The 26,413-nt window shown below is 47.2% G+C and overlaps 3 protein-coding genes across 8 annotated transcripts in view; 1 reads left to right on the top strand and 2 right to left on the bottom strand.

The window, feature by feature from the left end:
* STKLD1 (serine/threonine kinase like domain containing 1) overlaps positions 1-1,494 on the bottom strand; it is a 45,665-nt gene extending 44,171 nt beyond the window's left edge. The window contains exon 1 of the mRNA XM_054997278.1: positions 1,431-1,494. The gene's annotated coding sequence lies outside the window, so the exon portion shown is untranslated. The remainder of the gene's footprint in view (positions 1-1,430) is intronic.
* Positions 683-24,711, top strand: SURF4 (surfeit 4). The gene is made up of 6 exons (XM_054997309.1): positions 683-1,000; positions 18,871-19,057; positions 20,155-20,231; positions 21,128-21,171; positions 21,427-21,613; positions 23,979-24,711. The coding sequence occupies exons 1-6, from the start codon at positions 953-955 to the stop codon at positions 24,243-24,245; spliced, it is 810 nt and encodes a 269-aa protein (XP_054853284.1). The 5' UTR covers positions 683-952; the 3' UTR covers positions 24,246-24,711.
* SURF2 (surfeit 2) overlaps positions 6,567-26,413 on the bottom strand; it is a 33,721-nt gene continuing 13,874 nt past the window's right edge. For 4 of the 6 annotated variants that reach the window (XM_054997316.1, XM_054997314.1, XM_054997312.1 and 1 more), the window contains exon 7: positions 6,567-6,833. The gene's annotated coding sequence lies outside the window, so the exon portion shown is untranslated. Of the gene's footprint in view, positions 6,834-21,619; positions 23,982-26,413 lie in introns of those variants that run through there. The other 2 variants (XM_054997317.1, XM_054997313.1) reach the window with 2 other exon arrangements.

Genomic DNA, 26,413 nt, shown 5'->3' with positions numbered 1-26,413 from the left:
TGGCATCTTGGTTTACGGCAGGCCCCGTCTCCAAAGTCTGTGTGCCTATTGGGAAGTGTGTCGTTGAGTGAGGAGCTGTGTAAGGTCGAGGTGCTGCCTGTGGGCACGAAAGGGTTTGCTTCCCAATGTGTGTGAGAGAACAGTCGCACTGTCCAGCATAGGTTGCAGCAGGCCGTTAACAATGCACTGAACTGGTTTGAGCTGGGAGCCGTATGGGAGCACCAGCGGTGTTCCCTTTTTGTTCCGTTTGGGCTTCCCTTTGACACTCTAATCTGCGATACCCCTTCCACCCCCTGCCTTCCTTTTCTCACTCCTATTTGACGAAGGAAACTCTGATTCCCAGAAGCCCAAATCCTGGAAATCGAGGTGGCCTTTAAGGCGCTGTTGCACCTGGATCTGCTCTTATATCCGGCTTTCTTCCCTTCTGGAGCTCATTCCCAGAGGGAAGCGAACGTAGGACTGCAGCCGGGCTTCGATCCCGCTACATTTTACTTCGGAGTCAACGCGGATATATGTTTTGCAGCGAAGGCTGCAACCCGCCGCACGCTGACCCGGGAGAAGGCCCGCGCACCCTGTGGGGCTTCCTTGCGTGCAAACGTGTCAAGGAAGCGCCTGGCGCGCCCGGCCGCCCCGTTAACCCCTTCGGGCCCACTCCTGGGCGCGCGCCTCCCCAGGCCGAGGCCGCTGCGCTGGCAGGATCGCGCCTGGCTTGCCTGGCTCCCCGGCAGAGGGGCGCCGAGGGCGGCGGCCGGGCGTGCGGGGCGGCGGCGGGGGATCGGGGCCCGCCTCCCCCCGGGCTGCTCCTTTAAGAGTTGGCCTACGTGGCAGTCGCCAGGCGAGCGCCGGCGCCGCGACTTCCTGTGCGCTCCGCCTTGCAAGCGCGGCGGAGGAGGCGAGGCGAGGCGTGAGCTTGGGCCGTCTCCCGGCGCCGTGCACCCCCCGCCCCGGAGCCATGGGGCAGAGCGACCTGATGAGCACCGCCGAGGACTTCGCCGACCAGGTGGGTGGGGGCCCCCCCGATGTGCCTCGCCCCCCAGGCACAGCAGGCGTCGGGGACGGCGGTGCAGCTCTCGCCCGGGGTAGACGGAGGGGCTTGCGCGGGCAGCGCAGAAATCTTCGGCAGCAAAACGGGCGGAAAAGTGGGGGCAGCCCCGCCACCATCAAGGGGCCGGGTCGGACACGGGCGCCTTTGCCTGGTGGGCTGGGGATCTGCCTCCAGGCCGTACCCGCCCCACGGGGGTCCGCGCTGCGTCTTCCCGGAGGGGGGCTGCCCCTTGAGCTCCCGCCCCCTGCCTTTGTAATAAGGGAGGGGGGGGGTCTGCCAATAGCCTTATTGATAACCGACTCCGATAACCGATAACGCCTCCCCCCCTTCCTGTCAATCTTAGGGGATCGATCCCTGATGCCTTTCCTGTTAAAAATCTTCCCACCTTCTGGGCATCGAGCCCGTGGCTGAGCTTCCGAGCCGCCCTTGCCTGGGGGAGTCTTGCTTGGCCGGGCTTTTGTTTCCACGGTGGGAAGTACGAAGTTTGTGACTCTACAGTGTTGCGACCGAGTTCTACGTGGGTGTAAACCTGGAGGATGGGGGGCTCCCACCCCTGCCTTTCTCTTTCCTATATTTTTTCTGCGGAAGAGATGTGCATGAGAGATTCGTGTTTCCTACCCTTGCGTTTCTAAGGCAAAAAGAGCTTTTTGCACAACCCATTTATCACAGTCCATTGAAAATGGAGGTTCCTTGCCTGCTTTGTGGTCTTTAGGGCCGTTTCCTTAGCCCCCAAATAACGGGGACTTCGATGTAGAGCAGCATTTCCTTGCAAATACTAGGCAAGGGGTGTGCAGGGAAGTTGATACATATAATGTGAAGTTGACATCTTTCTGGTTTGATAACTGAGCATTTGAAGAGGCGTCACCCCAAAGAGTTATATGATCTGCCTTCTCCCCCCCCCCCCGCCCCCCAAAAAAACCTTTCCAGTCTCTTGGTTAAAGGGGTCTCATCCAGGATCATTTCAGGCAGGCAGCCGTATTGGTCTGCAGCAGAACAGCAGGATTTGAGTCCAGTGGCACCTTGGAGACCAACAAACTTGTTGAAAACCTTGCTGGTCTCTAAAGAAACACTGGACTGAAATCCTGCTAATCTCATCCAGGAATTAGGTTTGATTATTGATCCTGTTAGCTGGGCAGAAGGACCAAATGTCTCTCCTCTCTGGCTTGGAGCCAGACTGGCCAAAGGCTCTCCTTTCCTACAGCCCTGGCTGTTTGGAAGAATGAAACTTTCTTGGTTTCATTGCTACGGCCCTTTTATAGTATCTGGTTCCTTACTGGGCTTGGAATAAGTAAAACAATGAGGAGTGGGGGGAGAAGCTGACCCAAGGAATTTTTTGATCTCCTTTTTACAAACCAAAGTGTCCATATGGTACTGAATGTGAACAGGCACAACTGAGAAAATGGAGAAGTAGCAAACAGCTGGTGGATGGTTCTGTTCACATTTAGGTGTGTAGACGGCAAGCTAGGCACACACTTGTATTCCCACGTTTGTGAACAAAGAGATGTACAACCAGCATTCTTTCTGAAGAGCCTGTAAGCTGGCCCTGTAAAAATGTATTGAACCAGCCCATCATTTCTGTCCTTGCGACACTCGCCCAGTGTCTGTGACAAGCCTCAGTTTAAGCTGCTTTGTGTGTCTGGCAGGTCGTGAGGGAGCCATTGGTGCCTTTTTCATACAGTGTCCTTTTATACTTTCATCCAGGGATAGCCAGTTGTATGTGGCCATATATAATTATAACCACTTGTGCTCCCCAAGGATTGAAGGGGAGGGGGGAATGGCCCTTGGTAACCAATCCTGGCTTAGCGCAGGATAAAAAGCCTTCTGAGAGCAGGGTGGGAGCAACACCAGTGATCTCTGTCACTTTGGTGCAAAGTGTGTTTAAAGTGTGAGGGCTAGCAGCTTGGCTGGACTTCTCCATTGCCCTGACAGACTTCCTGTATGGTGGGATAACACCCGAGGGGTGGCTGTGAGTTTGATTGTAGCAGTGGCACCTTAAAGGCTGTCTAAATGTATTCTAGTATGAACTTTCATCAGCTGTATCTGCCCAGTGGGTGAACCTGCATCTGATGATGTGGAGGTCTGACTGATGAAAGTTAGTGCTGGAACAGACCTAGAGGAGTTCGCTGTGTTAGTCTGTAATAGCAAAATAGTAAAGAGTCCAGTAACATATTTAAGACTAACCAACTTTATTGTAGCATAAGCTTTTGAGAACTACAGCTCTCTTCGTCAGATGCATCAGATGCATCTGACGAAGAGAGCTGTAGTTCTCGAAAGCTGACGATGCATCTGATGAAGAGAGCTGTGGTTCTTGAAAGCTGATGATGCATCTGACGAAGAGAGCTGTGGTTCTCAAAAGCTTATGCTACAATAAAGTTGTTCGTCTTAAAGGTGCCACTGGACTCTGTGCTGGAATAAACGCTGTTGGTCTTTTAGGGGCAGCTAGTCACCTGTTTAACTCAGTGGAGTGGCATCCCAGAGGGCTACTGTTCCAAGTACCTGTGAGCAGGGCATGCCCGGGGTCAGCTCTCCTCTCAGCCATGAACCTGAATGCTGAGTGAGGGGCTACAAAGCTCTAGTTAGAAGTGTTTGCCCTGCACTGGCTTCCCATCCCCTTCAGCATCCATTAGAAGTTGCTTTCCCCTGCCTGTAGAGCCCCCTCCCTCGTGATCCTTACCCCCTCCTCCCTATCTTGATGCCGGAAAAGCGATCCTTGCTCTCCCCCCACTCTGTCTTAAGCAGTACTCCCATTCTAGTCCTCCCTGGTCACAACTCCTTGCTATGCAGTGCCCTCCCCCCATTCCAAAGCTCACTTCTCTGGCGTAACTCCTTCACATCTCTTGCCCCTTCTGCCCCCCACAACTTACATGAAGTATTAAGAATGAGTTGCTACTCTAGCCACAGCCTTTCCCCGCTCTCTGTTTTCTATAATTCTTGGGGCATTTTTTTTTTTGCTTCCATTACTCAGAGCACTGGATACATCCCAGAGCATTATGTAAACTAATAGTAGTAAGTATTCTGCATCCACGTGGAAGCCTGCAATTCAGTGTACCTGCAGAGGATTGTTCACCCTTCAGAGTCCACAATACAAGCAACCTTTCAGTTAATAGTCTGTAGGAAGCACTTTGTCTGTGTCTTTTGCCCAGTTTTAAGAGATCAGAATTTCATCTCCTTGTAAGCATGGTGAGAGAGGTCTGCATTTGTATACTTGTTCCGGGGTACTGTGTGCCAAAACACCCATGGTTGGCTGGAAGCCAAATGAAGCAGAAGTCGAGGGGCACCTTAAAGACTAACAGCATTTATTTCAGTATGAGCATTCACGAGTCACGGCTCACTTCTTTGTAAATTGCCAGTATGAAGCAGCTTCAGGCTTCTACAAACAGCTTGTTTGCACCTTTTTTTTAAAAAAAAAAACCAGGAATTTCTCTGTAGCCCCAGAAAGGATCTTTTTTTTGCTGATAAGTTTTCATGGGCTACAGACGACTTTGTTGGATGCAGATGATGAAACACCTTCTGGCCTGGTGACTCATGAGCATTTGGTGCTTTTTAAATTGTACTAAATTCTAGATTGTATATTGAATAATTAATTTGAAGGCTAGCATTATGGCTTTTATTGTTTCCCATTTGCTTTGCAGTTGTTGGACAGTGGCAACAGAGTGGCCCCCATGTCCAGTGGATGGTCTGGCTTGGATGTTACAAACAGATGGGTGTCACTAGCCCATGGTCGTCCTTTTCACGTTTGAAACTCTGCTTTTGAGAGGGTCCAAGAAAAGCCGGGGGGGTGGGGAGGTGTAGTGGGGAAGCATGTTTTATTTGTAGATCCCTATGTGCTTTGTATGCTGCTTCATCGGGATCTAGCTAAAAACAAAATTAAAGGAATAATGAATAAATTAAAGGAATGAATATACTCCTTTAATTTGGTTTTTAACTAGATCCCCTGATAAAGCAGCATACAGAACACATAGGGACCTACAAATAAAATATGCTTCCCCACTGCATCTTTCTCCCCCTTCCCTTCCCTTCTGCTTTTGAGAGGAGCATTGAGAACAGAGAAGCAGTAGGGGAGATGGGTTGCTTAACCCATTGAGAACAGAGAAGCAGTAGGGGAGATGGGTTGCTTAACCCATTGAGAACAGAGAAGCAGTAGGGGAGGTGGGTTGCTTAACCCTTTCTCCACCTGCGATGTACATTGCTTCCAAGTGTTCTGTCCCCCAAGCAACTCTTTCTCCGTGGGGCTTCAGATGTGCGTTTGCAACAGTCCACGGTGCAAATCCTGTGGGGAAGGGAATGTCTCGTGCATCTGGAACCTCACTGGGGGGAAAAGCCATTCGAGGGTGATTTGGTGTGGAGACACTTCAGTTGTGGAAAAAGTCCAGGGACCTCTCTCTCCCCTTGCCACTTCTCTGCTCTCAATTGCCTCTTCCACAGGAGACTGCAGGTTTTTTACACAGAAGCCATCGGGCCTCTGCGTAATCCTGGTTGTGCCCCTGGTCTCTGTAGAAAGTGGGCTCTAACAACTCGGATGGGCTTGCGTTGCAAAGTCGGATTGTGTGGCAAAGTGCCTTCCCATTCTGTTGCAGACCAGTTGTTATGTTTCTGCAGATGAGTAATTCCTCTGCTGATTCCTCCTTTTCTACAGCTGACTCAGGCATATCAACTACCACCGCTGCTGCTGCTGCTGAACTACATAACTGTATGGTGTGCAGAGATTTACAAAATAGCAGGTTATGCATATGAGCTTCATCTATTTGCACAGTTGGCATGTGGAAGCTCATATTGAAATAAATGTTATTAGTCTTTAAGGTGCTACTGGACTTGAGTGCTACTTGAGTCATGGGGAACTTCTGGAAAATAATGTTTAGCTGAAGCTTGTTTAGATGACTGGAGCGGCAAACTATTTATCCTAACAAAAATGTCAAATTGATCAGCAGCTGTTGTCTGCCTCAGCTAAAATACTTAGAAGGAAAAGTATCTGGCCTAGGAAGGACAATTACGTTCAGAACAGGGATTTCCCGATTCTTGCTTCCCTTGCTAGCCAGCCAGTAGTATTCATGGTTGCCACTAATACTGTCTCCTCCCTCTGGCATGCACAGAAGACTTTGGAATGCAGGAGCCTCTTTGTACTGGACATCCAAGGACAGCTACATTGCCAGAAGGAGATTCATGGTTACTAATGATGACTGAATTTTGGATCCTTGGGTATAACAATAACAATAACTGTGCTTATATATTGCTCTTCTAGACAGATTAGTGTCCACCCAGAGCAGTGAACAAGTTAGTGTTATTATTATCCCCACAATGCAGCTGGGCAGGTGGGGCTGAGAGGAGCGGCTGACCCAAGGCCACCTACTGAGTTCGTGGCAGTAGTGGGATTTGAACCCGTAGACTGCTGATTCGCAGCCGAACCACTTAACCATTGTGCTACAGCAGGTATGACCAAGGCATATGTTTTGTGCTTTTACTACACAGTTGAATTTGGCTGACTCTATAAACTATACAAATTAAGCACATTAGTACATTTTTCTTATTTTAGTATTACCTGATTTAATAACCATGGCTGGAGGAGGCTAATAATAATCTTACAGTCACCTCTCTGGCTTCTGAGGACTTGGCAGGCATTCTCCACGCACTTTTCAGCATCTCTTTGCAGCCATAAGGGCTAGAAATGTGCTACTTGTTTTGTGAATGAAATCTTTGATTCTGTAGAAGCTGAATAGCAATCACAGTCCTGGTAATAGCAGCCTCGTTCTCCCTCTCGAACGCTGGGGTGCTTCTCCCACAGCTTGTACGGCTGAAAAAAACCAAAGCATTAGGTGACTGGAGGTGAAAGAGTTCTCTGTCTTAGCCCAGTTTACTCGAGGGCAGGGGGTGGGTGCATCAGTAGCTGTTGCCAAGGTGGGTGCTGGCAGAGGGATTGTTTTCCTTGGAGACCCATTGCATGGAAGCTGTGGTAGGAGATGGCAGGTGGAAGGGAATGCCCTCAAGGGTGACAAAGCCTTGTGCAACATTTGGGGAAACAGCTTCTGTTGGCAGAGAAGTTACGCAGGCATCTGTTGGCTGCTTGCCGTCTATTATTAGAAACCGGTTATGGATGGATTAATTATGAGTTTGGACGGGGGTCTCGCTGGGTCAGATCAGAGGTTCATTTAGTTAGGGTTTTTCAGGCTCTTACAGTGAACTTCCTTAAGATCCCATTCCCCCTCCCAGTGTGTTGGGAGTATCCAAGGTACAGAAAGCTGTGGCCATCTTACTGAGGCCATGGTTTTATGTTTCTTGCTATACAAAGCCCAAATGTTCATTAGTCACGCTTATTATGACCCAGGGATGGGAGGGGGCAGGTTTATACCAACAGACATGGGTGGCACGACACGGCGGCTGCCAACAGAATGCCGCTCTTTTGCCCTCTGCAGTGGGGATGGGTTTCTCTGAAGGCTGTCGGTAGGGCTGAAGGAGAAAAGTCAGGAAAGTGGGCCATTCTGTATTCCCCCCCACTGATCCCCACCCCAAGGGATCAGTTGCTTGTTTATTATTGTTGTTGTTGTTGTTGTTGTTTGTATATAGTTCACCTTTCTCACTGAGATCCAAGGCAGATTACATACTAATTTGATTTCACTTGTTGTTGTTCTGCTTTTGATCCTTTTAGCCTGCCTCAGGTGGCTATAAAATTCTTTAAAAAAATAGTTTCCTACAAATGTGAAGCAATGTGTGAACTCCAGAATTTGGAGAACCAGTGGTTAGGGTGTTGAGACTAGATCAAGGTTGAGGGTGGTTAGTTGGGCAACCCGTTTCAAATCTCCATTCAACCATCAAATCATTTTTCTGGGTCCGTGGTGACGTTCAGCATAGATGTTTTAATCTGGCGAGCTGCAGAAAGTGCTGCATAGTTGAATGATGGCTGGTGATGAGGTGTTTGCTTGGCATTGCTCAGAATGCAACTTCCGCCCACGCAGGTGGCCTCTTCCTGCTTCAGCCACCAGTGTTCATCAGTATGAAGATCGTTCCTCTGTCTGCTTCTTGGGAGGGACCAGTTTTATTAGGTGGCCAAATCAAGTGGTCACATTTCTGAATTGAGTGAGTGAGGCAGAAGATGCTTAATGGCATTAAGGTGCCCTCGAAGCAGCACAGGTGAGTCCTGTGGAGAAAGGGTGCAGATCATATCCTGGGCAAGATGGCATCCTGGGACTCCTTGCCATACTAGGACAAAATAATTAACAGCTGTCTTTAATCAGACCAAACTGAAAATACTTAGAAGAGGCAGAATGTACAGAATGCCTCTTACATCTTCTCACAGGGGAGAAGGGAGCCTGAAATCTTGTTTTGGAGCCTGAGATGTGTCCACAGATGAAAAAATGCCAGCCTGGAACCTGCCTCCTCAGATCTTACCTCTGAGATGAGCACTCAACTAAAAGTGCTAAAACAAGAATTAGCATCCGAACGGAAAACAGCCATAATGCCTCTAGAGGAAAAGGTGGAAGAGCCAGTTTGGTGTAGTGGTTAAGAGAGCTGGAGAGCTGGGTTTGATTCCCCACTCTGGGTTTGATTCCCCACTCCTCCACTTGAAGCCAGCTGGGTGACCTTGGGTCAGTCACATCTTCTCGGAGCTCTCTCAGCCCCACCCACCTCACAGGGTGATTGTTGTGGGGATATTACATATTATCTGCTGCTTTAAATATGTACTTCCATGTACCACCAGTGCTCCATGTTGTCTAATGTTAGTCCTAGAATTGATTATGTTCTGCTTCAGTATTTTTTCTCCTCTGTATTGGATTCTGGCTAATACTATGTCTTTTAAACTTGTATCTGTTTACCCTATGGCATTGCTTATGAAATGTCCTTGATACTGTATTGAAATGTCCTTGATATTGACTGTACTAATCTCATACTGTGTAATCCGCCTTGAGTCTCAGTGAGAAAGGTGGACTATAAATGACATAAAATAAATAAATAATAAGATGCTTTGTAAAGTGCTCTGAGTGGGTGTTATCCTGAAGGGCAGTATATAAATCTATTGTTGTTATTGTTATTGTTGTTATACCAAGCTACTAGAAATAACTGAGATAGCCAGCAAAGCAATGGACCTTAGTTTTTGTTAGCAGCTCAAAATAATCACCTTTTACAAAAACCAGAAATGAGTTGCATTTAAAGATGCTAATCTTGAAAACAGAAATCACACATTGAACCTTTGTTTGCAGAATTCCAAAACCTGAAAGGAAAAGGAATCCTTACCAATTTCTAGGAGGGTGGCTGTCTAATCCTGTCTCAGAATTTCCCCTAGCAGAACGTGACTTGGCGTAGTCTCGGAGACAGACAGCCCTTCCTAGAGATGTTGCGGTAAACTTTGCAGGAGAATTTTTTAAAACTTTAAAAATTGTTTAAATATAGGTTCATCAAAAGGCTCGGAACAATACAAACAGAAGGGGCCAAGCAAGCGATTTACACGGGACAGAAAAAAAGCAAATGTTGCTCTCTGTTGGGGTCAAATAGCATCATGTAAAAATTTTAAAGACTCAAGATTACTAGAAGATGAGATAAAGGATAGGTTATGTAAGACCAAATTTTGCAAGGAAAATGCAAGCCATTGTCTTTTCCCCATTTATATGCATAGTTGGGAATCATATTCCAAGGCTATGTTCCCAGTATTTTTGTTTTCAGTTTTATGCAAATATGTTGGCTCCTTGGTGAAATCTGGGTTTTTTAATGAAATGTTATAATTAAAGACGAGTCTTAACCCTAAGCCAAGAAAGATTGTGCTGGGGATATAGCTGGAGCCAGAGTGGAATCAATAAGACTTTATTTAAATCACGGTTTTCTACACAAAGGCCCGTTCTTACTGGTTGTTAAGGTTGTTAAGGTTTCATTTTTAGAACAATAACCTCTCAAGTTAATTTTACAGTTATAGTTGCATTTTGCACACGTGCTTGCCTTGCCCATAAGTAGAGGGATGTTATTAAAATAATCCCAAACTGGGTTTCCTTTACCTCCTGCTGCCATTATAGGGTCTCTCTACAAGGCAGAGAAAAATATGATAAATCTCAGGCTACGCTCTCAAAGATCTCAAGACTTCTGGGGTATTTTGCTCAAAAAGTTTCACTTTCACTGCTTGCCCCTCCCTCCTCACACCTAGTTCTTAACATTATCTAGATCTATTTCACCCCAAACAAGCTTCTATTCACTGAACTTAGCGCTTAAGAAGTATGGGGTTGATTTTGTGTACATAGATTTGGACAGGGCTTTTTTTCTGGGAAAAGAGGTGGTGGAACTCAGTGGGTTGCCCTCGGAGAAAATGGTCACATGGCCGGTGGCCCTGCCCCCTGATCTCCAGACAGAGGGGAGTTGAGATTGCCCTCCGCGCTGCTCAGTGGCGTGGAGGGCCATCTCAACTCCCCTCTGCCTGGAGATCAGGGGGCGGGGCCACCAGCCATGTGACCATTTTCAAGAGGTTCCGGACCTCCGTTCCACCACGTTCCTGCTGAAAAAAAAGCCCTGGATTTGAAGAGGAACAATAGGATCTAGGTCTTTTTCTATGTTATGTTTATTTTAAAATATTTTTGCTGTAAGGAGAGGCACGTTATCTTTAGAGACACAGATTCAGTTTTGAGAACTGCAAAAGCAAGCATCTGTGATGGCATCTTCTAGACAGAAAATTACCCAAAATGATCTTACAGAAACCTCTGAGAGAGCATGACTTTGGGACCTGAATGAATGAATGAATGAATGGATGGATGGAATTCATTTGCAAAACTTTTTAGACATTGCATGAATATACGCTCATACTATTTAATTAAAAATTAATCTTTATTTCATGATGAAAAGCTATACTGTATCTTAAATAGAAAAGTATCTTTAGATTCTTCCTCAAAAAGCATTTTATCAAACAAAATCCAATTTAAATTTAAAAAAATCTGATTTTAAGGTTTTTTTAAAAATCCATTTAAAAGAAAATCACTGATTTTTATCCACCCTGCCTTAAGATAAATGTTTTCCCTACCGCCTACTTGAAGTGTTGATAGTAGAAGTTAAAAGGAGGCTATTTAATATAAACTCTGCATCAAAGATACCTTGTACTTGATTTGTACAGGGATTCCTCAGTGTCTTTCCTGTCTTTAACAGTTCGTTTGATATGGATAATACTCCTGAGCTTAGATGCTCCGTAGTAGGATGGAAGGTGTGAGACTCCATCTATCATTTGGGTGTTGCGGAAATACCTAGTTTTATTCTTGTCTCAAATAAAACTCTCTCTCTCTCTGCGTGTGTGTGTACACACCGTTTTATAATATTTTGGGAGGTAATATTGGTTATTTGTGGAAACATTAGACTATGGTAAAATATCATTTTGATTATATAAACTCTGTTGAGCCAGAAAAACTTGATTGTACCCTCCTCTGCCAGGTCTCTTTCAATAATTTTAGATTGTTCCTTAAGTGCTTTCTACATAGCAAAAAACTATTGATTTGTACTCATCAGTATTTTTCAGTTAGCTTAATAACTACGTTTTCAGATTTTATACAGTTGACACAAAACCCTGATATTTTCACCGTCACATTTTCACATCGCAAGTTCAGAGTGGCTTCAGTGAAGTCCATAACTGTGTCCTCAGCAAGCAGTTGGAATTTTATGGATGAGTTTTCTTATCTGCATGTTTCAGTTTCCGTATTATTTCTAGCTGTTTCAGCAAGTGGTTCAGTGGATAGTGTGGAAAGGGGGGTGGGCAGACCCTTGTCTTGTTTCTCTATTGATGATGATGATGGAGGATTATTATTATCAGTAGCAGTTTCATTGACAGCCTGCCTTTCTCACTGGTACTTAAGGCAAATACAAATATGATAACTATTCAGTCAGTCATCAAATGAATTACAAAGTATGATAAAAAAAACATTTGAATCTTACAGCACAGTTTCCTAGCAAAATAAAATAGTGCAGTGCGGCAAGACGAATCACGGGTACAAGAAAGAGTATTCATTCAAACAGTGAACCAAATACAAAATATGATAAAAGAATTCAATGTAACAGCAAAATTACACTGCAAAAAATGCAGTGGGGCTGGGATTGAAGAATTGTTATCTTAGGCAACAAAAGTCAGTGAAGGAAAATGTTTTCCTTTAGGCTCAGGAAATAGTTTCTATAAAGTTATTTGCTTTCATGTGTCCATGAGGATATATAAAGATTCAGTTATTCTAACAAATCTCTGTGCCAAATTCCATCTAACTGAATTAAATAAAAAAGTATCTAAGTGAGCAAAGGCTTTTTCTGCATCTAGCGACAGGATTGTTCGGCTGTTCTACTGCAGACCAACATGGTTACCTCCCTGAAACCACTGGAGGGTGGGTAAGCCAGCTAAGTTTCTGCATCAGGTGTGATTGGACCAGGGCTTTTTTTCTGGGAAAAGAGGTGGTGGAACTCAGTGGGTTGCCCTCAGAGAAAACGGTCACATGGCTGGTGGCCCCGCCCCCTGATCTCCAGACAGAGGGGAGTTGAGATTGCCCTCCGGAGGGCAATCTCAATTCCTGTCTGTCTGGAGATCAGGGGGCGGGGCCACCAGCCATGTGACCGTTTTCAAGAGGTTCCGGAACTCCGTTCCCCCGCGTTCCCCCTGAAAAAAAGCCATGGATTGGACTATTCAGTCACGTCTAATACAGAGACGTAGCAGAATTGCTTGTTTGTCTACGGTCTTCAGCGCAATCCCACACTGGGACTGCGCAGGTGCAGGCCGGCTGCCGGAAAAGATTTACAGGCTCTCAAATGCTAGAGGGCGCTGCCGGTCAGCAACACACATGCGCAGGGTGTTCCTGCCGAAACGGGGTGTTGCTGGGCGGAGCAACCCATCTTCCCTTAGTTCCTTTCTTGCCGCCACTGAGAAAAGTTCTTCACTCTCTCTTCTCTTACGCTCTCTGCTTTTTCTCGCTGTTATCTGTCAGATTGTTGCATTGCCACACCAGTAATCTATGTCTCAAAAGGCATTTTTTAAAGAGTGTTCACAATGTGACACGAAAATGCCGCATTCAGATGAGCACAGTCTCTGTCTCCTCTGCTTGGGTGAGGGACACAGTGCTGGAGCCTGCCAGCATTGTAAGCGCTTCACACCTAAGGCACGGCATGATCATGCTGCACGTTTAAAAGCTGCGCTTTGGGAAATGTCCCTCACGAGTTCCAAAAAGCCAGCTTCATCATTGTCCACCAAGCAGGAACCGAAAGCGCGATCCAATAAGGCACTGTCCACAGCACCCCAGATCCACATCGGAACCAACCACCGGTTCTGACAACTGCCCCGTCTAAAGATGCCTTGGCTCTGACAAAACATTCCAAACTGAAGTCGGATTCCAGAAAACCCCACTCCCCAGAACGGACTGAGTGTGCGGCTTCAGAGCCCCCAGCGATAAAGACGAAGGACAATTCCAAACACCCAAAGCGCCTGGCTTCCACCCCTTCTTACCGGCATCACCACTCTTCGACTTCTACACCCTCCGTTATCACAGAGGAGAAGATTCTTGAGATACCGCTTACCCTCTCACCACCTCGCACCCCAACTGTTGAGACATGAGCAAGAAGAGATAAGTTGGACAGAAGTATTCCAGCCCAGCTTCTCACTGGATCCAAGCTTGGCTTCCTTTCCCATACCCCCGTACAGCCGCTCAGAACTGACTCAGCTACGGGGTACTACTTGGGGCTCAACTCTACCGAAAGCCCCAACTTTAACCTCATCATGGCCAGCCAGCACACCCTATGCACAAGCCTCTTAACTAGCAAGATTTCCTAGCCTGGCTGCAATCTGCTCCAATCCCGCCTCTGGTTCCAACCACCTCAGTTCCAAACCAGCCAGCTCCATCTACATCGGTTCTGGCCACGGCAGCATCCTTCACACTTTCTTATGGGTTCCAAGCCCAATCTTCAGTTCCATCCAATTCCGACGATAGCGAGGACATAGGTTCCCAATCTGATGCCATCTCAGATCTAGCTTTGGATCCATCACCTGAATCAACTGTGAGGGACACTACATCCCCCTTCCCTACTAAAGACTTGCTTGTTTTTGGAACAAATGATCCAAATTGCTCGCACCCTTGATCTGGACATCGCTTCAGAAACACCTAAGCCTAAAAGTAAAGTTCTCCAGGCCTTATACAGTAACAGCCCTGCCTCCATTGCCTTTCCAGCTGTGGAGGCTCTCTTGGATATAGCACACAGCATTTGGGGAAAACCAGCCTCATTACCTGCTACATCCAGAAAAATCTAGAACTGCTACAAGCTGCAGCAGAAGGACTGTGCCTTCCTTTTCAGTCATCCGCGCCCCTCCTTCCTAGTGACAGGAGATTCAATCTAGACGTCGGTATGGCTCCCACTCCTCTCCAGTGGACAAGGAGGGAAGAAAGCTAAACGCTCTGGGAAGGCAGATATACTCTTCAGCTGCACTAGAGTTTAGGATCACCAATTATCAGGCCATAATGGGCTCCTACAACCTTTTCCTGTGGGATCACTTTTCTAGCTATACTCAGGACATGCCCGAAGTCAAGAGAGCCCTAATCAGAGCCCTACAGGGTGAAGCCAAAAGACTACCCAAACAGCAAATGTCAGCAGGCAAATATTCTGCTGACTGTGCATCCAGTTCCATGGCTTCTGCTGTTGTCCTCAGACGACACTCTTGGCTTCTTAACATCGCTCTATCCCAAAAGAAGCTTAACAAATTTGAGGATTTTCCCTTCGGAAGGACCTCTCTCTTCTCGGAACATACTGACGAGTCTCTACAGCAGATGAAAAAGAAGCAGCAAACTGCCTGCTCACTCGGCGTAACAGCTCCCCAACAACAGCAGCCACAGCATTCCCAGAAATACCAATACCAACAGCGTACTCCTTACCACCAACACTCCAGGTATCCTTATCAGTCCTATCAGCAGAGAGGCTACCAGAATTACCCTAGGACGGGGATGAAGAGGCCTAGCAAATTCAAGTCTAGACAACAACAGCCTCAATCCCCTAAGTCGAGTCAGGGCCAAAAATCACTGTTCTGACGGACCATCCCTCAACAGGCACAGCCTTTCCTTTTCCGGGACAGACTAGCTCCCTTCTACGAGGCTTGGGCTTCGATTTCATCCTGGGTTCTTACAGTCATCAAACAGGGCTACAGGCTACATTTCACAGAGTTGCCACAGTTATCCCTCCCTTCAAACCCTTCAGCCTGTTCTGCTGAAGTGCTCTCTCCTGTTATCTAGGAATTGCTGGCAAAAGGAGCCATATAACATGTGTTACCTGACGATTCACAGTTTGGATTTTATTCCAGATATTTTATTGTGGAGAAGAAGGATGGTGGACTCGGTCCCATACTAGACCTCCGCAGTCTAATTTTGTTTATTAAAGTTGAGAAGTTTGGAATGTTGACTCTCTCTAGTGTCTTACAATACCTAGAACCAGGAAACTGGTTTGCTGTGATTGAATTGAAGGATGCTTATTTTCACACATCGCCATACACGCAGAGCACTGGAAGTTCCTTAGAGTCTCCCTCCAGGCCTTTCAATACACAGTCCTCCCCTTTGGCCTGTATTCAGCGCCCCGTGTCTTTACAAAATGTATGGCGGCAGTTGTAGCTTATCTCAGCTCTAAGGGGTGCTCCATCTACTCCAATCTAGACAACTGGCTCCTGGTAGCACAATCAAAGATCCTACTCCAGGAACACATTAATATAACTGTTCATACTATTTCCCATTTGGGTCTTGTCGTTAACTGGAAGAAGTCTTCTCTTTTCTCGACCCAGGACATCCAGTTTATAGGTGCCAGGTTGCACTCATTAACAGGGAGGGCCCTCTTGCCTTTAGACAGGGCAAGGTCACTGCAATCCCTAGTCTCCATATTCAACAGGAACCGGTTCCAGCCAGCATTACAGATACAAAAACTACTGGGTCTCGTGGCTTCAACATCCGGTGTCACACCTTTTGCCCATCTCTACATGAGGCCACTACAAAACTGGTTCATAAGACACTTTGACCCACTTGGGAACTCCCAGCAGAGAAAACTTTCAATACCTAGATCTGTCCTCAAATCCTTACACTGGTGGACATCTGATGAGAATCTCCTCTGCGGTATGCAATTTGGAATACATCCCCCAGATATCTCCATCACCACTGATGCCTCCCTTAGGGGTTAGGGAGCACACTGTGGTGACCTCTCCGTACAAAGAGAATGGTCAGACTCATATAAATGTGTTGGAACTGAGGAAAATACATTACTCCCTTGTCTCCTTTACAGATCTTCTATGAGACAAGAGAGTTCAGGTCAACACAGACAACACAACCACCCTCCATTATTTGAACAAACGAGGAACTGCCTCACTGACTCTCTGTTCAGAAGCATCAGAACTGTGGGAATGGGTGATACGTCATAATGTTCTACCTCAAACAGTTCATATTGTAGGGGACATCAACAAGGCGGACACCCTGAGCAGGTTGTTCAAACCTCAGCACGTAAGCCTCCATCAGCCCCACGTAAGTCCGTCCCATATTCCAGGCCTGGAAAACACCAGAATAGACTTATTTGCTACATCCCACAACACCAAAGCTAGAAGCTTCTGCTCCCTAGAGGGGTTGGATCCCTGGTCCCTTGGGGATGCTTTTCAGATTCCCTGGGAAGGGAGCCTCTTCTATTCCTTCCCTCCCCTTCCCTTGATACCCAAGGTGTTGGGCAGATTCAGAAGTTTCCAAACACATTGCATTCTAATCACCCCATTCTGGCCATGCAGGGACTGGTTCCCAACCCTATGGCAAATGTCCAAGGGCTCCTTCACACATCTCCAAGAAGTCCCAGAGCTCCTACAGGGGAGCCTAATCTTCCACCACAAATGTGGCCATCCTCAAACTCACAGGATGGCACCTACTCCCTTAACCATCCCTTTCTCCAGGGAAGTTACAGAAATCATCCTGAATGCTAGAAAAGCATCTATGAGATCGCCATACAGCCACAAATGGTCTCGTTTTTCAACCTGGGTGGCACATACTTCATTCCCCCCCCTTTTCTTGCCCCTCATCACTTATTTTTGATTATCTGGTATCCCTTCTGAAACAAGGCCTCTCTGCTTCATCCATCAAAAGTCCACTTTGCTGCCATCTCAGCTTTTCATGAACCTGTGGATGGCGGGATGGTGTTTTCACACCAAGCCTCTAAACAATTCCTGAAGGGTATGGTAAACACTTTCCCACCTAGAAGTCCTTCCTTACCTCAGTGGAGCCTCTCTCTAGTTTTGGGGCAACTTATGCTACCCCCGTTCGAACTCCTGGCTACACGCGATCTAAACCTGTTCTCTTGGAAAGTAGCGCTCCTGGTAGCAGCGACATCCCTCAGAAGGGTGGGGGAACTTGCAGCGCTGCACAAAGACCCACCTTTCCTGCAATTCTTTGACCAAAAAGTCATCATACACCCCAGCCTGGAATTCCTCCCTAAGGTGGTTTCCAGATTTCACTTGCAACAAAAGGTTGTCCTACCAGTTCTGTTCCCAAATCCTACATCAGCATCAGAATGCACACTGCATAGATTAGATGTAAAGAGGGCTTTATTGTATTACATTAACTGAACAAAACCCTTTAGGAAATCCAAAGCCCTCTTTGTGTGTTACTCGGGCCCACGTAAGGGCTTCCAGGTAGCCAATCAATCACTCTCTAGATGGATCGTCACAGCCATCAGATGGTGTTACTCCTCAGTGAAGGTTCCCTGCCCAGTGACCATCAGAGCACACTCCACTAGGGCGCAATCTTCTTCAGCAGCTTTCCTAAGGGGCACGCCTCTGCAGCACATCTGTCAAGCAACTACCTGGTCATCTGTGGACGCATTCATAAAGCATTATTCCGTAGATGTGAATGCAAGAAGAGACGCAGCAGTGGGAACAGCAGTACTCCACTCTCTCTTTGCCTGATCGTCTCACACCCTCCTCCAGCAGTGAGTAGTTTGCTATTCTCCCAATGTGGGACGGCACTGAAGACGGTAGATGAGAACAGTGTTGCACTTACCTGTAACTGTTGTTCGTCTAGGTCTTTGTGCAGGCACACATTCCCTCCCATCTACCCTGCTGTGAGACACTCAAATTCTTGTGGCGGCATAGGAGGAACTGAGGGAAGATGGGTCGTTCTGCCTGGCAACACCCCATGCATGCATGTTGCTGACTGGGAGTGCTCGCTAGCATTTAAGAGTTTGTAAATCTTTTCCGGAAGCCAGCCTGCACCTGTGCAGTCCCAAAATGTGCCTGCATGAAGACCTAGACGAACAACAGTTACATGTAAGTGCAACACTATTTTCTCAGATGAGGCTGTTCATTGCGTCTCTGCAGGAGGCACTGTTCTCGGTTCCCTCCTTCCAATCATGCATAAACATGGGTTGGGCTACTTGATGGGTAAGATTTCTGTGTGTTGTAAAACTCGGCCTTCTCAGCTGACAAAGTTAAGCATTCCTCCAAATGTAATTTTATCTACTATTGAAAGTTAGAGGCACACTGGTAAACCTAGGAGCAAATGATTTTGGAGGCTCCTTTTGGAGGAGAAACTGCCTCTAGTAAAATAGGAGGATAGATGTCACACCTAAATGCCACACCTTGGCTGGCACCCATGTCCTGCTTCTCACGTGTTCTTCATGCCTGCATTCTTCTTCCGACAAACAAAATTGGCCGTTCCTGTATCAAGCTGTCGAACACAGAGGAAAACCACACCCACAGGAAACAGGTTGACAATTAATAAAAAAAATGTAATTATTAAGTGCAATTGAAAGTGCAAAGTGCTACCAATTCATAAATACGTCCATAAATCCATTCATAAATACAGGAGACAGTAGTACATTCTTAACAGTAGTTCTTCTTCCGGCAGTTCTTACGGTTGACAAAACAGTACCTCCCCCATGTGGCCCGTCTCTGCTTGATCAGCACGTTCCTCGAAGATGGCATTCGCATGTGGTTCCAGTGGAGCGAGCAAAGGGACTACATTGATGCCACGTGGAACTGTGGCTATTTCTTGGCCTCCATCTTCGTGTTCATAAATCTTTTTGGACAGTTAAGTAAGTGGTCCAAGATGGCTTGTCAAGCGCTTCCATCCTCCGTGTAAACAGACCAAACTGCCAACTTTGAACCAGGAAACTGAATTCTAAGCTCCCAGCTGCTAAGCTAAGTCTGGTTTTAGAGGCACGGGTGTTTCATTGGCCTGAAAGAGGTTTGCCTAATGTACCTCACAGGACAGTTGTGAGGATAAAATTGGAATTCCAGTAACTCCCTCTGAGCTCTTAGAAAGGGCAGGTGACCCAAATCCTCCTTTGTCATTGCTACACAAAGCTCCATTAAATGCAGAGCTGTGTGGCATAGATTCTGGGTAAGTAGGCACATTGCCAGGCTCAGAGCTCAGTCAGTGGCCTCAGGCAAGCCTCTGTTCTTCCAAGCTCCCATGCATAAAGTTGCCTTATACTAAACAGAGCAGTTGGTCCATCCAAGTATTGTCTTCTCGTGGAAAGTCTTCCCCAGTGCCTGTCACCTGAAACTTGAGTAGGAGATGCTGGCAACTGAACTGAGGGCCTTATCCACACCACACCAGTGCTCTGCCACCGAGCTGTGGGCACCTTCTTCTAAGTCAGGCTATGAGTAAATGTAGCTCAGCATTGTTTCCAACTACCGGTCAGCTGAACTGCAGTTGAGATCTCTGTTGAGTGTAGCAATCCAGGGTGCAAGCCAGAGGCATTTCAGAAAACGTTAGTTTTGAGAAGGGATCTGAAGGAAAGAATGGGGGGCAGTGCCCAGGTACATGAAGCAGCCAGGAGAAGGGTGGAGCCATTTAAGAGGACACTTGCCTTTAGGGAGTTGGATGTCACAGGGAGGAATATGTTGGGACAAAAGGGGCAAAGGATAGGGGCAAACCTGCCATGGAAAGCTTTGAAGGTTTGGCTCAGGACAGGCTGGTTAAATGCACTCTTTGCCCAGAAGTGCACCCTTGCCTTGGAGATTCAGCCAGCAGTGCTATCCTAAGCATGTTTATTCAGAAATAAGTCCTATTGAGTCCAGTTGCATTTCTCTTCTAAGACCTACACCGGATGTCAGTCGGAGCATGTTGATGAGGGCTGGTTTGGAGCTGCAACTCACCCATGTCTATTTTTCATCCGTTTCTCAGGTGGCTGCATCCTGGTACTGAGTAGGAACTTCGTTCAATACGCCTGCTTTGGATTGTTTGGAATTATAGCTTTACAGGTGGGCAATGACTGCAACTCAGAATACTGACGTGCTTTTCTGAAAAATTACCCTCTGCCCATTTCTTCACCTCTTATCTTAATGTGGCGTTTCTCACCTTTTTTATTTATCTGGAGGGTGGTGTGGGCTCCATTTTAAACTACATTCCACCACTACCCCACAACTCTGTGGCAACTGTCAGCACGACAAGTGAGTATGTGGCAATTCCTTTGTGCTGCAGTGGGCACCTCACTGCTCTGCATGAAAATTGTGAATAATTTTTTAAAACTGTATTAATAGAGTTGGAGAGGGAAGAATCATGTAGACTGCCTTGGAGGAATGGCAGGATAAAAATTTAATATCTCAAAAAGGAGACAACCACCCCCCCCCCCCACACACACACACCTCTTAGCCTGGCTAAAGACCCCAGCTCATCCACTGTTTATACAGTGCTATCCAAGTGCATGAAACTTTACAGAAGAGCATCAGGTAAAGAGAAAATTCCCTGCCTCGTAGAGCTTATAATCCGAACATCATTCGTGGGAGAGGCAACAAAGAGAGGGGGTAAAGGGGGAAAGGAACTTGGGGTGAGTAAATGCAGACAGGCAGAGGGACTCTGCCTTCATCGGGCTGCCCTAGCCGGGATGAACTGGCCCTGGGAATGACTGGGAAAGCTCCCTCTGCAGGGCTCCCCTGGTGGGCTGAAATGCGCAGGGCACAACCGCTGTGGGCGCAGGGACGGTCTGCACATGTTGTCATGACCTGGGTTTGAGCCCTGCCAGTGCTGCAGGGCCCCCAGTGCTGCTGGAATTTCCTGACACCACCTTGCCTCTGACTCCAGAGGCTTTTAAAAGCCCTTGAAAGGGGATGGACTGGAGTATCTAAGGGTTTGCTCACATGTGGTTGTTTTCTTCCAGACAGTTGCATACAGCATACTATGGGACCTGAAGTTTTTGATGAGGTACGGCAAATTTTCATTGCCTTCTTTCATTCAGTCCAAATTAAATTTTGGTTGCTTCTGGGTTTTGGGTGCAGTGGCTGAGGAAGATTGTCCACAGCAGCCTTGAGAATTTTGCCTATCAAGGTTGCATCGGAATATTTGGGCATGTGTCTGTTCTCTGGTCAGACTTGTCTTCAGAAAAGAATGGGAAGCAACCAGCAAAAAATCCTTGTAAGTTGGCATGCTTGAGCTTCTCTCACGCCTCTTCTCTTACAGGAACCTCGCTCTTGGGGGTGGTTTGCTCCTGCTCCTGGCTGAGTCTCGGTCGGAGGGGAAAAGCATGTTTGCTGGTGTGCCCACCATGAGGGAAAGCTCACCAAAGCAGTACATGCAGCTGGGTGGACGGGTACTGCTAGTCCTAATGTTCATGACATTACTGCATTTTGATGCTAGTTTCTTTTCAGTAAGTACTCGGATCTTTTTTTTTTTAACTCTTTCATAAAAACACTTTCATAAATTGCAATTAAACATCTTAACTGGAGAGAATAAAACTTACCTGTCTGTTTGGTTCCAGGCAACTGCAATTAAGAGAGAATAACTCTCAGGATCTAGTCAGCTGCATAACAGCTGAGTATTTATTTAAAACATTTATATGCTGCCTTTTCTCCCATATAAGGTAGCTAAGATAGAGGGCAAGAAACATTAAAACATTAAAAGGATATTAAAAATGTGCATCTGTAAATATTTAGCTCCAAAAATACTGTCATCCTACTATATAAAAGGCTAACCGTGTTCCAGACAACTCAATTCCTACCCTGGTGCGCCTCCAGAGGGCGCTGCTGTGGAGGGAACCCGAGAAGAGGCAGCCCGTCCCCCCAGAGAGCGCACTGAGGCGGGAAAGCCAGCGCAGGATCAGGTGCAAAGCAAGTGGCAATGTCTCTCCTCCGCCTTTACCTAGCTGGGATCAGAAGCAGAGCAGGTGGCAATGCCAGCCCCCACTCTGCCCAGCTGTGATCAGGAGCAGAGTAGGTGGCAATGCCTGCCCACTGAATTCACCCAGCTGGGATCAGGCGTGGAGCAGGTGGCAATGCCAGCCCCTGCTTCACCCAGCTGGGATCTGAAGCAGAGCAGGTGGCAATGCCCCCCCCCATCATCACCCAGCTGGGATCAAGAGCAGAGAAGGTGGCAATGCCCACACACCCCTTCACCCGGCCAGGATCAGGTGCAGAGCAGGAAGCGATGCCTAACCCCTCCTGTTCAATCTGCTGGAATCAGGCACAGAGCAGGTGGCAATGCCTGCCCCCTTCCTCCAGCCGGGATGAGACGTGGAGCAGGACGCAATGCCTGCCCCCTCCCCCAATCCAGCCTGGATCAGGAGCAAAGCAGGTGGCGATATCCCACCCCCTTTACTTAGCCAAGATCAGGAACGGAGCAGGTGGCAATGCCCACTCCCCCTTCAACCTGTTGGAATCAGGCAGAGCAGGAGGCAATGCCCTCCTCCCCCTTCACCCAGCCAGGATCAGGCACAGAACAGGTGGCAATGCCCACCTGCCTTTTCACATGCCCAGGATCAGGTGTGGAGCAGATGGCAATGCTTCCCCCCCCTTCACCCAGCCAAGATCAGTCATGGAGGAAGAGGTAATGCCCACCTGCCTACCCTCCCCTTTCTAGAGCCTGTTGTATTTTTTCCCACAACAGGCTTTGTTACTAGTACTGACATAACCAAGATGGAGGTCAGTAAGAGTTTGCTGAGGTTAAGCCAGATGAAGCAGAATGGTCTTCACCTGCTGGTAGAAGATAATGACAGAGGGAGACAGAAGAATCTCCCAAGGGAGGAGTTCCAGAGTCTTGGCACCATGACTGAAAAGGCCCTTTCTTGGGTTGCCACCCATCTAGCCTCAGATGGGGAAGGCACCTAAAACAGGGCCTCCAAAGATGACCAGAGTAGACGAGCAGGTTCATATGGGAGAAGGTGGTCCTTAAAATATGCTTGAGACCACCATATTCAGGTGACAAAGGCACCTGGCTGCTTTTTCTGCACATAAGAAGCCTGGTGGGAGTCACTTTTGTAGTCTCCCTGCTTGCTTCTAAGGATGAGGAGGACTGGCTACATGCCATTCCATGGGACTAAGCCAAAGGGATGGGGCTTTTTATTAGGTAGCTGCTTGTAGTCCTAACAGGTTTCTCACCTGTCTTGAGGTTGATTTGGATGGCCTTTGGCCATCCAGAATCTATAGCATACCAGACTGAGTTTCCCTTGCTCAGATTGACAGCTGCTTTTTTAAACAAGGAAACCTTACCATGAGGCGAGAATCTCCTGTGATTCTGCGGCTAGTCTCACAAAAGCATGCATACACAATGAAGTTGAAATCTAATCCAAATGGTACCTGTTTGAATGTGACAATTTTGTGGTTTATTTTACGTTCTTTTTTTAAAACTCTGTAGTTTTTAAAATTCTGTAGTTACAGAATATCATCCAACTGCTTACAGAATACTAGTTCCTGTGCTAGGATTTCCTTGTCTGTCTGTAGGAAAAGCCCCAGTCCAGACCTGTATTTTTCTTTGGTGGCCCCAGAGTGACCAGCCATTCCAACTTGCCTACGGAGGTTCCTGTCTTTCTCATGCCCTTCCCACTGAAGGTGGTGTGTTCGGGCTCCTGTGCATCTTCAGTGCACATTATGACCAGGTGCAACGTTGTAAGGATGCCTGGTGGCCACGCCTGGGGTGCCAGGACCAGCGAGCCTCTGGGGCGTTAGGTTGGCAATGGGGGTAGTACCCTGTTCCAGATCTCCACTGATGTGTTCGCTGTCTTCTCTACTCCACTGCAGATTCTGCAGAACATTGTGGGCACAGCCTTGATCATCCTTGTGGCTGTGGGTTTCAAGACCAAATTGGCTGCCTTGACCTTGGTCATCTGGCTCTTTGCCATCAACATCTACTTCAATGCCTTCTGGACCATCCCAGCCTACAAGCCCATGCACGACTTCCTCAAGTACGACTTCTTCCAGACCATGTCAGTCATTGGAGGCCTCCTCCTTGTGGTGGCACTCGGCCCTGGAGGCGTCTCAATGGATGAGAAGAAAAAAGAATGGTAAAAGGAGAGGAGAAGCCACCGCATGTCATCTCAGAGTCTGGGAACTGACTCAAGACGAACGCAATGGAGGAAGAAACCCTGCCAGCATTTTACATATCTGTGCCTGTGTTCTCGTGTTCAAGGCACAGCTTTTTTTGAGAGAGAATTCAGTTTTTAAAAAATTTACAACCGCACTGATAATCTGATATTAGATCATTCTTTGTACGTTTGCTGGGGTCACTGTTGTTCTCTCTCTTTTGTAATTCCCTAAAATTGGAGTGAAGAAACGGGCGGGCGGGCTAGGGCTCCTGGTTGCAGAGATACCACAACCCCCACTTTATCTCAATTTTTTTTTAAAAAAATTTAAACTACTGTGATCAGATAACCTTGTTGTATACTTTCAGTGTGATGGTCAATTTTTTTTTTTGTTTACATTCTTGCAATTAAATGGAGTCAGCTCCCAGGTTGAGAACTGACACCCTAAGGAATGGATTGGGTATAGCTTGTGCCATCTGAAGGGGGTTTTACGAGATACAGCTAGAATTTTCTGTCATCGGTTTCTTTGGGCTGACTACATGGTGAAATCTCATCCCCTGAAATCACTAAGGCTTAACGTTATTTAATTTTGGCTGTGCTGTCCTCCTTGTGGCTTCAAAATATTATTACATAGACCAGTGTTATATCTGCAGACAAGCATTCCTTAAGAGGGAATCTCAAATTATCTGGCTCTTTTGCAAAAGTTCCAGGGGAAAGCAGCTGTATCAGTATGGTGGGAACAGCATAGAAGTTTTTCAGGCAAGAAAGAAATTCTAACTTAATTTGTTCAAACCCATTTTTTTGGCAAAGTGTCTGTCTCATAGCACCTTAAATTTTAGAAAGAGCAGCTCTGAGGTGAGGGGAGAACAGACTCCGCCACCAAGATCCCCCCTGTATGCAGGAGCAGCATTGCTTGATTGCCCCAAAGATCCACCTAAGCTGGGTGGTTTCTGCAAGCTGGCCCTTAGCCCTTCTGGCAGAGCAGGACCGGGAAATACTGTCATGATAAACAAGGTATGTGCATCCTTTCTTGGGCCTCGGTGGCTGCCAGCCAAGATCAAGCTGGCTTGGCTCAGGAGGGGACAGAAGCTGTTAGCAGCTGTGTAGAACCCAAAGTAAAATCAGAACATGATCTTCAGAATGCCTCCTCTTAGGACCAGCCAAAATAGTCTGTGAGTTCACTGGAATCCTTCCTTGGGCTGGATGAAAAATTGTTTAAAGAGGAAACTCCTTAGGAGAGCCAGTTTGGTGTAGTGGTTGAGAACGCGGGACTCTAATCTGGAGAACTGGGTTTGATTCCTCACTCCTCCACCTGAAGCCAGCTGGGTGACCTTGGGTCCGTCGCAGCTCTCACAGAGCTCTCTCAGCCCCACCCACCTCACAGGGTGTTTTGTTGTGGGGATAATAACAGCATCCTTTTTAAACCACTCTGAGTGGGCGTTAAGTCATCCTGAAGGGCGGTATATAAATCGAACGTTGTTGTTGTTAAGCTGTGGCGGTGAATCCTGCTTGTGCCGTTTCAAGTTCAAGCTCCTTAGGCCAGGGCAAGAGGCAATAAACTCCACAGGCACTGACAGCCGGGGATTTGGTCTGCTGCTGCCTGGGAGTGGGCGAAGCCCCTTCCTCACCCTGCAGGTCCTCCCCCTGAAATGGTCCTGGGGGTTTCCATACAGCTACTGGATCTGTCGCTCTCGCCAGGTGCTTTTAAGCCCTTTTTTAGAAAAGAGCGATGGCAGTGAACTCTGTTCATGTGTGAAATATTTTTCCTGTCCTAAATCTACAGGCCATCAGGTACATCTCTGTACTGCCAGTATTCCATTCAGAATTACATTGCATAGGACGGTTAAAAATCGTGCTGCTTAAACAGCTGGAAACGGGTGCTGTGAAGTGGAAGACTACCTGAGCCTGCCTGTGTCTGGGCCAGAACTGGGCCTTGCACCCCCCCATTTCCCCTAGAAGGAAGCAGAGGCTTATGAAAGAGACCGTGTGGTTGGTGGTACTTTTGAACTGTTGTGCAGGCAGCTAAAGATCTCTTGCATTTTCACAAGTGTGCCATGAAGAATCGACGCAGCAGTATTTGGAGGAGGGCACTGTTCCTCTTAAAGACACAGCAAGGAATTCACTCCTGTAGCCAATGGAAACAAAAAGCCCCAG

This window comes from Eublepharis macularius, chromosome 14 (assembly GCF_028583425.1).
Source record: "Eublepharis macularius isolate TG4126 chromosome 14, MPM_Emac_v1.0, whole genome shotgun sequence".
In the NCBI taxonomy this organism is placed as follows: domain Eukaryota; kingdom Metazoa; phylum Chordata; class Lepidosauria; order Squamata; family Eublepharidae; genus Eublepharis; species Eublepharis macularius.
The sequence above is the reverse complement of the archived record's forward strand: the minus strand, read 5'-3'. Positions and strand labels throughout refer to the sequence as shown.